This window comes from Monopterus albus, unplaced genomic scaffold (genome assembly GCF_001952655.1).
Source record: "Monopterus albus unplaced genomic scaffold, M_albus_1.0 scaffold7.1, whole genome shotgun sequence".
Classification (NCBI taxonomy): domain Eukaryota; kingdom Metazoa; phylum Chordata; class Actinopteri; order Synbranchiformes; family Synbranchidae; genus Monopterus; species Monopterus albus.
Genome location: NW_018127887.1, coordinates 4238712 through 4249258, shown reverse-complemented (window position 1 = coordinate 4249258; position 10547 = coordinate 4238712). Strand labels below are relative to the sequence as shown.

At 36.9% G+C, this 10547-nt stretch overlaps 2 protein-coding genes across 2 annotated transcripts in view; both read left to right on the top strand.

The window, feature by feature from the left end:
* LOC109973131 (dispanin subfamily A member 2b-like) overlaps nucleotides 1-1845 on the top strand; it is a 6034-nt gene extending 4189 nt beyond the window's left edge. The window contains exon 2 of the mRNA XM_020622490.1: nucleotides 1654-1845. Within this exon, the coding sequence (XP_020478146.1) occupies nucleotides 1654-1845 (192 nt within the window). The remainder of the gene's footprint in view (nucleotides 1-1653) is intronic.
* Nucleotides 1846-3451: 1606 nt separating this feature from the next.
* LOC109972518 (mannose-binding protein C-like) overlaps nucleotides 3452-10547 on the top strand; it is an 8829-nt gene continuing 1733 nt past the window's right edge. Inside the window, exons 1-5 of the mRNA XM_020621436.1 lie at nucleotides 3452-3489; nucleotides 3850-4056; nucleotides 4308-4358; nucleotides 5111-5161; nucleotides 5403-5773. Of these exons, the coding sequence (XP_020477092.1) occupies nucleotides 3873-4056; nucleotides 4308-4358; nucleotides 5111-5161; nucleotides 5403-5773 (657 nt within the window). The 5' untranslated portion in view covers nucleotides 3452-3489; nucleotides 3850-3872. The remainder of the gene's footprint in view (nucleotides 3490-3849; nucleotides 4057-4307; nucleotides 4359-5110; nucleotides 5162-5402; nucleotides 5774-10547) is intronic.

Here is a 10547-nt window from a genome sequence, read left to right as displayed (position 1 = left end):
TACAGAAGCCTTATTTGGAATTCATCCATGTTGCTCTAACTGCTGTCTGCCAAGTCTGAATGCCAGACTATTATTAAATCCAAATTACCTGTCAGAGACAACTATGCCACAGCGATTGTTTGAAGAGACCAGTTTAATTTCTCAATAAACGAAAGTTCAATCATTTTCCTTCATAAACTTAAGTGTGCTTGGAAAATGGAGGTTGAAAATAAATAAATATACTTTATACACACTTAACTAACCTTCTAACCACATTTTCCACCACTGTTTAGTTGGTACCATGTATTCTATATAATTTTGATCTTATGTTTGATCAAATGGCAAGAAGACAGGTGTCCTCCGACATGACTGGGGTGTTATCTATTCTATGCTTATGTTACTCAAAAAGGGGCATTACATGACCATGTACAGCAGTTTGTTTTGTAAGCTGCTGGCTTTGCAACTACCGGTTTGTAGGCTTTTGGATTTGCCCTTCTGCATTTTTCTGTTAAAAGAAGTGAGTTCCCACCTGGCTGGAACTTTGACAGTTTGGATGTGTGGTTCCCTAATCACTACCACATAATCACAGGAGAGCTACATATGTTGAACCTCACAATGCTCTTCCTCTACATTTCCTGTCTTTTCACACAGACAACTATCAAATAAATGCAAAAAGCCTAAAAAGTATTTTAAAAAAAGAAAAACAAAAGGAATGATAGTTGAGAATTTAAAGGATGTTCTGATAAGTAAGTACTGTATTTTAAATTGAATTTGTAAAGTCCTTAGGGCATTTGGACTGTATGTTCTTTGCCACAGCAACAGCAAACACCAGCGTTTTCTTTTACCTCAGAGGCCTTTGATGTAAAGAAATAAAAAAGGTGTGCGCTACACCTAAAATTAAATAGGTCAAAACTAACCAACACGTTTTGCACACCCACATGTTCTCGCATGCATTTCTATAGCCACCACCTCAAAAACTACAACTGAGCTGAGAAAGATGGATCATGGAGGGCAACAGGCTGAAGCTGTCCCATTGCAGGTGGGGAGGTATGATGTGCCCCCTGGACAGCCTGGAGGACCTCCGATGGTTCAATACACCACTGTGAACATCAGCACTGACCCCCCAAAAGACCACATCATCTGGTCTATCTTCAACTTGGTTTATGGAAATGTCTTCTGCTTTGGACTGGTTGCTCTCATCTTCTCTGTCAAGGTAATTTTATGTGTGACGGCTCTGAACTGCTAATGAATTCCATCAATCAATCGAGAGTTCTAGCATTATCCTACAATGATGCAATAGAAAAATAGGAAGGTTTTACCAATATTTAGTAAGAGGCAGATAAATAGAATAATTTAGAACTAAGTTTTTATATTTTAGGCTTAAAATGTTATGAACTAATGTGACAAATACAACAAAGATATGAAAAAATAAACATTAAGTTTGTTACCAACTTTTCTTGAAGAATAAGAAAATGATTATGTTAAGAAATTATATGGGAAAGATAAAATGGAAGGAAAGAACAAGGAGCAACTGCATTTACAGCAAATAATCTAAAGATTTAGCAAGAGATGATGAAATTAAGTCTATGTTCAACACTGGCAGTTTTAAATCCCTTGAGATTGTGGATGATTATGAATCCACTTTTAAAATCAATAATTCTTTTGTTTCTCTAGGCCAGAGACCGGAAAGTGGCTGGAGATCTGAATGGTGCCCGAAACTACGGCAACACTGCACGCTGCCTCAACATCGTGGCCACAGTTCTGAACTTTATCGGCATTTGTTCATTTATTGCAATAATCGTCATAAACGTGAACGTAAAATCATCCTCTAATGTGAATGCATACCATTACAATAGACGCTATTAAATTTTAAGCAGTGCGTTACAGATGCTTGCTGCTGTGATTTGGTGATGCTTGATCTCTGCATTATGCTCATGTCATAATCTGAACCTCTCATTAAGTAAAACAGATTTTTACCATTATTTGCTACAGAAGCCTTATTTGGAATTCATCCATGTTGCTCTAACTGCTGTCTGCCAAGTCTGAATGCCAGACTATTATTAAATCCAAATTACCTGTCAGAGACAACTGTGTCACAGCGATTGTTTGAAGAGACCAGTTTAATTTCTCAATAAACGAAAGTTCAATCATTTTCTTTCTAGCATTATCCTACAATGATGCAATAGATAGAATGCAAACTCATACTATTAGCATAGAGGCTATTAAATGTCAATTTCAGTGTTGGAGTCGCCTGCTGCTGTAGCTTGGTGATGACTTCTGTTTCTTTGCTTTATGCTCATGGCATAATTTGTAGGTTTTTATGCTGCTTTACTTCGATGTTTAAGTAAAAGAGAAGCATTATTGGTTGTATTACAAAAGTATTAAATGAAAATCACACATTTTTCCTTGGTGTTCATTTTTAGTCCTTTTAAATAACTTGACAGGAGTTTGCTCAGTGTTGGACAAAAGACAGGAGATAAGAATTGAATTTTCAAACTCTTGCTGCAGCACATCTATACATTTTACAATGGAAACGACAAATTGGGAACTGAAGAGGAGAGTTCTAAGACAATCTCAGCTCACTGAGTTTGTAAAAGAGTAAAGCAGCAGAAAAAGACAAAAAGGGGCAGCAAGGTGAGAAAACAAAGGTGAGAATAAATAACACTGTCCACTCCAGAGGATCAAGGTTATCAATATTGTACTATAGTACTGTTTACACAATCATGGAAATAATGATGATGGGCCTTTTGACTCTTTCTTAAGAATGATTAGTTTAGAATGTTACAAATCTCTTTTCATCGTTTACCATCGTTTACCTATCTATGGAAGAGAAATTCAAATTAATGCTGTTGTGGTTTGTTGTGCTCTTCACTTTCGACGCAACACTGGCAGCAGGAGCCGTGCACATTCACGAACGCTCCTCTTCAGAAGATTTTTAGGTAGAGGCTCTCTGGTTTTATCATTCTGAAATAATTACAGACTATTTGGAGTTGTGAGGGGTGCCAAGCTAATCTAGAGGTAGCCATGATTAAACATTAAATGGCTGGAACTGAGCAAAATGAGCATGCCAGGGGCACTTTAGGTAAACCATTAAACCATCCCACCACCCTTTTTCTACAACTGATGAAAACACTAGTGATGAAAACATGCTCAATAAACTGTCCGGGATAAACAAAGATTTGAAATAAATGCAGGAAAATGATTTGTTAATGTACAACACTGTCCATGGATACATTAACTATGCTTTGTTTAAAAGCGGTCATATTACGTGCACATCACAAAGTAAAGTTGTCAGGGTACAGTAAAAATAAATAAATACCACTATGGGTTAAAGAGAGGGAGAGTTTAGAGCCCAGATTACTTTGTGTTATGTCCCAAATGAGACTTTGCATCTGTTGTTTACACATGACCAACTCCCTTATACGCAAGTTTGACCCAATATCGCAATCATTTTTCTTTGGAAGCAGTGCAGACAGCAGCACACCCAGCACACCAGTCCAGGTTTATACAGTAAGTTCTTTTCTGCTTATCAATCTATTTGAACAGATTTTGTGTGATTAGCAACAGCATCAAAGATGGAGAAGTATAGCCTAAAATTCTGTAAATTTAACAGATGTTTCTATGCATTTAGCTTGTTGTACAGTTATATATATATACGTATATATATGTAAAAACCACATCTGTAAATACATGCACAAAAAACTATAGTAGATTACGAGGGGAGAACTACTGCAGATATGTAGACTACAATTCTATTATAGTCTATATTGTGAACTAACATATTTGACTTTGTGTTATAAACTTTAAATTGGTGTATATGTTAATATTTCTGATGTAGCAAACTTCTTAACTATATTTCCTATACTGTAGATTTTCAGTTCTGCACTGAAAAGATGAGGGTGCTTCTCATATTCTGCATCCTCTACCTGATGGCTCCTATTGGCTACAGTCAACTTGCAGGTCCTCCTGGTCCCAAAGGTGACAAAGGAGATCCTGGACATCCTGGATCTCCAGGGCCACCAGGGCAACCAGGGCAACCAGGGCGACCAGGAATTCCTGGAGCTCCAGGTCAAAAAGGTGGATATTAAATACTTCACCAAACTTCCAAAGAATATTTATTACTTATGGCTGAACATCAGCCATCTTTGTTTGAATTCTGGCATCTTCCTCCTGGAGCAAGAAAACGAGTCTGTTTGTAGCCACAATCATAAAATCTGCCTCAAACCTCCCCAGATCCACAATTTCCCACATCCTTTACACATCCTTTTGTCACTTGGCTCTGTGTCAGCTGCCATAGTCTGGTCTAATGTTTGACTCCTGCTCTTCAGGGGATATAGGAGTACCTGGAGCGCCTGGACCATATGCAATGTGCACGGAAGGTAATAAATATACTTCATGAATTTTGTTGAAAGTAGAGAAACAGTAAATCGCAGTTTGTTGATCATTCTGCATAAGAACATTTTGGCACAACACATGGACAATACAGACAAAACAAACACAAAAAGATGTACACCCATACATTCCATCCAAGCTAATCACTGACCCACTTTGGAAAATTGATTTTGAATGATTTTTTAAAATTTTTTATAGTTTGATACTTTTCAGAGTTCAAAATGACATTTTCAAATAGTTCTGTCATGGCTACAGTGCAAACCCACATGTTTTAAATTTACATTGATAGTCTTAAAGAAATAATTCCTCACAGTTGAGAAGTTGCAACCAATAAATGTGCTTAATTACTTTAACAATTAATCAGACTGTTGGTCTATCATTTCAAGTGACTTCATTTCAGCCTAAAAATTAATAAACATTTCCCTGGCACATCTCAAAAAAGGGTGAATATTAAAAGTTTCACAAAGCAGTATTTAGGGGTTTTGGGGGTGGTTTTCCATGTATTGTATTGTAAGGTGTACAAGTTATTCTGCTGACCTTTGCCCTGGTTTCCTCATATTAATCTGCTATAATGAGCAGTAAAAATCAGTGTTCAAAGAAAAACATTACAATAAGAGCGGAAGCTGAATATGTCAGACACTGTAAGCCTTTAGATGTTACACACCTGTGCATGTGGGTACAGATGTGAACTGCATATTGTTACATAGATTTAAAACTAAACCTGAACTTTCTGCTCCAGATATCCAGTGGCTATCCAGCTTAAAGAAGAACCTTGCTAAGTTAGAGCTGGGTAAGTATGAAAATCAAGCACTATGAAGAAGTGTTACAGGAACAGCAGTTTGTGTCCCCTAGAAATGCCCATTATGTTGATTTTCACTGCATCCTATAACCTTATTTATACAGTTTTTTTCTAAATGTGAAAAGTTGTGTGGATTTTCTTTTCTTTAGCTTCACTACACTGAGCCCTCACAGTTTACAGTTTGTAAAAACAAATTGTCTCATTTGCTAATCTGTATGCTTTTTTTCTTCAGCTATAAACTATGACTTTGTGCGAACAGCTGGTCCGAAATTCTTTGTGTCCAACAAGGAGAAAGGCAATTTCTCCAGGGCTGTCGAGTTCTGCTCCCAACGAGGCCTTGAGCTGGCTTTGCCCCAGAGTGAGGAAGAGAACAACATCCTGACTCAAGTGTTTAAGAACCTTTATCAATGGATCAATGTCAGCAATAAAAAAGCAGAGGGGAATTTTGAGGTGGATATGAAAAACCGACCTCTGACCTTTACCAAATGGGCAGAAGGTCAACCAGACAGATCCATCCAGGATACAGGCTGCACCATGCTGTCAGAAAACGGCGTCTGGCACGTCACACAGGAATGCTTCCTGAATGCTTACATCATTTGTCAGATATAGAAAAGATCTATATCCCTCACAAGTCTTGCTTTAAGTTTTTCTTGCTCCAACACATGACTCGCATTATACTGTATGTTTACTTTAAGATTTGACTGAGTGCAGTACTGTACAACTCCCTTAACTCTAAGTGAGAGACAGTGGACTGCAGGAAGACAATTCACCATGCATTCTGCTTTACTTCTAATGTCTAATGAATTTAAAAAAAATTGTTAAAATCATCCTCATTTTGCAAGATATTACATGAAAACTGCTTTAAGGACCCAGTTAGAGACAATTTGCTTCAAATGTAGGTCTGACACTTTCAGAAAAACTGCATTCTGTTTTATATTGTAATCTCTTATTACAAAGTATAATTGTATCACAGAAGCATGACATTAATAACTGTTGTAAATCAAACTATGCTAACTGAATACCAAAAGTATATAACAATAAAGTGATCCATTAGTAAAGGGCCTCATTTCAATCATACGTTTTAAGGCTCAATAAACTAGTTGGTTGTTTGTCTGGTAAACTGATGATCTTCATGTTAACAAACACCAAAGGCAGAACATTCAAAACAATATGAATAATCAAATTTGTGTTGCAACTATGTGTCATTATCTATTAATATGGTGATTATTTTATTGGTTACCTTTTCCTAAAGCACAGTAGGACTTCTTTGAATGTCAATTTCAGTGTTGGAGTCGCCTGCTGCTGTAGCTTGGTGATGACTTCTGTTTCTTTGCTTTATGCTCATGGCATAATTTGTAGGTTTTTATGCTGCTTTACTTCGATGTTTAAGTAAAAGAGAAGCATTATTGGTTGTATTACAAAAGTATTAAATGAAAATCACACATTTTTCCTTGGTGTTCATTTTTAGTCCTTTTAAATAACTTGACAGGAGTTTGCTCAGTGTTGGACAAAAGACAGGAGATAAGAATTGAATTTTCAAACTCTTGCTGCAGCACATCTATACATTTTACAATGGAAACGACAAATTGGGAACTGAAGAGGAGAGTTCTAAGACAATCTCAGCTCACTGAGTTTGTAAAAGAGTAAAGCAGCAGAAAAAGACAAAAAGGGGCAGCAAGGTGAGAAAACAAAGGTGAGAATAAATAACACTGTCCACTCCAGAGGATCAAGGTTATCAATATTGTACTATAGTACTGTTTACACAATCATGGAAATAATGATGATGGGCCTTTTGACTCTTTCTTAAGAATGATTAGTTTAGAATGTTACAAATCTCTTTTCATCGTTTACCATCGTTTACCTATCTATGGAAGAGAAATTCAAATTAATGCTGTTGTGGTTTGTTGTGCTCTTCACTTTCGACGCAACACTGGCAGCAGGAGCCGTGCACATTCACGAACGCTCCTCTTCAGAAGATTTTTAGGTAGAGGCTCTCTGGTTTTATCATTCTGAAATAATTACAGACTATTTGGAGTTGTGAGGGGTGCCAAGCTAATCTAGAGGTAGCCATGATTAAACATTAAATGGCTGGAACTGAGCAAAATGAGCATGCCAGGGGCACTTTAGGTAAACCATTAAACCATCCCACCACCCTTTTTCTACAACTGATGAAAACACTAGTGATGAAAACATGCTCAATAAACTGTCCGGGATAAACAAAGATTTGAAATAAATGCAGGAAAATGATTTGTTAATGTACAACACTGTCCATGGATACATTAACTATGCTTTGTTTAAAAGCGGTCATATTACGTGCACATCACAAAGTAAAGTTGTCAGGGTACAGTAAAAATAAATAAATACCACTATGGGTTAAAGAGAGGGAGAGTTTAGAGCCCAGATTACTTTGTGTTATGTCCCAAATGAGACTTTGCATCTGTTGTTTACACATGACCAACTCCCTTATACGCAAGTTTGACCCAATATCGCAATCATTTTTCTTTGGAAGCAGTGCAGACAGCAGCACACCCAGCACACCAGTCCAGGTTTATACAGTAAGTTCTTTTCTGCTTATCAATCTTTTTGAACAGATTTTGTGTGATTAGCAACAGCATCAAATATGTCGGTTTGTCCCTCATATGGCAACAAAACAGCCTCAAACTGAACTATGAAAACTCTACCACGCACTGTTTCCACACAAGGCCATAGATTTCTACATAGATCCTGACAGAGAAAATTTATAATGAAGCAAGTCGTATTCTTGTTCCCCTTGAGCAAACCATTAAACTTTCCCTCCTTTCTACAACTGATATGCTCACTGATGGTGAAAAAAAGCTCTGTGCTAAAAAGATATCTGCTCAGTACACTCTGGCTGGAATAAATAAAGATTTAAAATAAAAACAGGTTGGAAAATGTTCACTTAACCTTCAACACATTGTCCATGGATGCATTAACTAAGCTATGGTTTCTTTAAGACCACTGTCAGTTAAAAACAGGGAGGGTTTTGGACCTAGATTATTTACTTTTCATGCTCCGTCCCAAATGAGATGTTGCATCTGTTGTTTACACAGGACCAACTCCCTCATACATGAGTTTGACCTAATATCTGTTATTTTTCTTTGGAAGTACTGAAGAACACACAGCACAACACCTCCAGGTTTTTACAGTGAGTTCTTTTCTGCTTATCGCTCTTTTGTAAAACACATTTTGTCTTATTAGGACTATTTGAACAGCTTTACAACAGCTTAATGTCTATTTAGTGATGACAAATGTAGTAACAAATAAACAGCATTACTTGCATTTATGGAAATTAAATTTAGCTGATGATGTTAATATGTAATTAACTTGTCATTTTTCTTTGGAAGTAGTGTAGCACACAGGTTTAAAGAGCAAGTTTCTTTCCATTTATCAATATTTGATATTAGGATTTGTGTTACATTTTATAAATAACAGTGAATTCAGCTACAGCAAACATATACTATTGCACATCTGAATATCTGCAAATAGCTGTATGAGGACCTATAAGACATGTACTGTAGTAAGAAATGTAAGAAGTGTTACTAGTATTTCAGAATGGGCAGATTTAATTTTAAAGTTAACTGTTGTAAATGATGATAATATTTCTGATCTAACCCATAAATAGACAATTCATTATATTTTATACATATTTCAGTTTTGCACTGAGAAGATGCAGTTTCTGTTGTTCTGCACATTTTGCCTGATGTTGCCTAATGGCCACAGTCAACTTCAAGGTCCTCCTGGTCCCAAAGGTTCCCAAGGAGAGTCTGGGTTCGATGGTATACCTGGGGTACCTGGGGCACCTGGGAGACCTGGGAGTCCTGGGTTCCCTGGGGTTGGAGGTCCAAAAGGTGCAAAAGGTGAGTGCTGACACCATAATTCTGCTCCCAAAGTATGCTGTTCTGACCATCTTTTGTTTGATTTCTGGCATCTGATTCTGGGAAATTATTCCATTCTGGCAAGGCTAATAGGTTCTATTTAATGTACATATTTTTGTCCTTTTCCTTGCCCTACAGGAGACCCTGGTAGAGTAGGACCTTCTGGAGAATGTGAATGTGAACAAGGTTATATATTTATACAGTATATATTTTACTGATGTATTTACATTGATAATATTTCTGTAAGCTAAGTTGCTGTTTGTCATTTATTATAACAGCATGTGCAGTGTACAAGTTTCAGTGTTTTGTTGTCCTACAATAAAAGGGCATTTTTACACAGCTGGACACAATATTTGTTAGCACAACCATTTGCTATTTATGTAGCAAATATTTGAAGATACATTTATACAGAAATGCAGGCAGTTCCACAGGGTTAACTTACTTTTCCACTCCAAGTTACTGTGCCAATCTTTGTCATGGTAAACTTTTGCTTTTCTCTGATGTGATGCTGTGATAGCAAAAATCATTCCCTGTGTTCAGAGAAGAAAACAAATGAAGATTATAAAAGAACTGAAGGGGAAAAAGCAATTTGAGCCTTTTACTCTATCTGAAATCTTGTACACACAAATATGAGGTCCAACGTTATGGAGGACCAACATACAACGTATTGCCAGTTTGTTAACTGAATGTAATCTGTTTGATTCAGATGCCTTTATCCCAGATGTCCAAGCCATAACCGAGAGAATTTCTAAATTCAAGCTGGGTAAGTATTCTATTGAAAGTCTATATTCTTCCCTTTTGAGTTGGTGTCTGATGTGCACACATAAACAGATAGCTATAAACATTAAAGGCCTGAATGTCTTGGAAGTACAGTATAGCTGAACTCTTTACACATTTTCTCAAACTGAACAAATGATCAAATGTGCAAACACACTAAACACTAAGAGAGATGATTATCAAAAAAAAAATGGAATCACTGAGTATTCATGCAAAGCTAAAATGATGCCAACAATTAGCTAAATATAAAGCTCTTCCAGGATTTTGCCAGAGGAGGCAGTTGCAGACAGTGCCCCAAAGAACTAGCATAGCAAGCAAAATCATCACCAGCCTGTATTGCACCAATGAAAAGACAAGAAAGAGTCAGTTTCTTTAAGGGACTGCACTAAAAGCTGCTCCAGAAACATCCAGCAGGCCATGCTAAACCTACTACCAGTACAAGTTGCATGACAGACTACAGGAAAGGCATGAACCGAGTCTGTGTGGATGGTACAACTTTTCAAGGCTTTGTTATATTTTCACATGCACATAGGCCTAACCATTTACTTTGTACTCTAACCACAATATGTTTTAATATGAGTGGGGTGCAGCTTGAGAAAGGACCAATGAGCAAAATATTTTAGTGAAATCAATGTTTCCGCTGGTAACATTTCTCCGTGGCGTCCCACCACGCCAAAAAAAAAAAAAAAAAAAACACCCCAAAC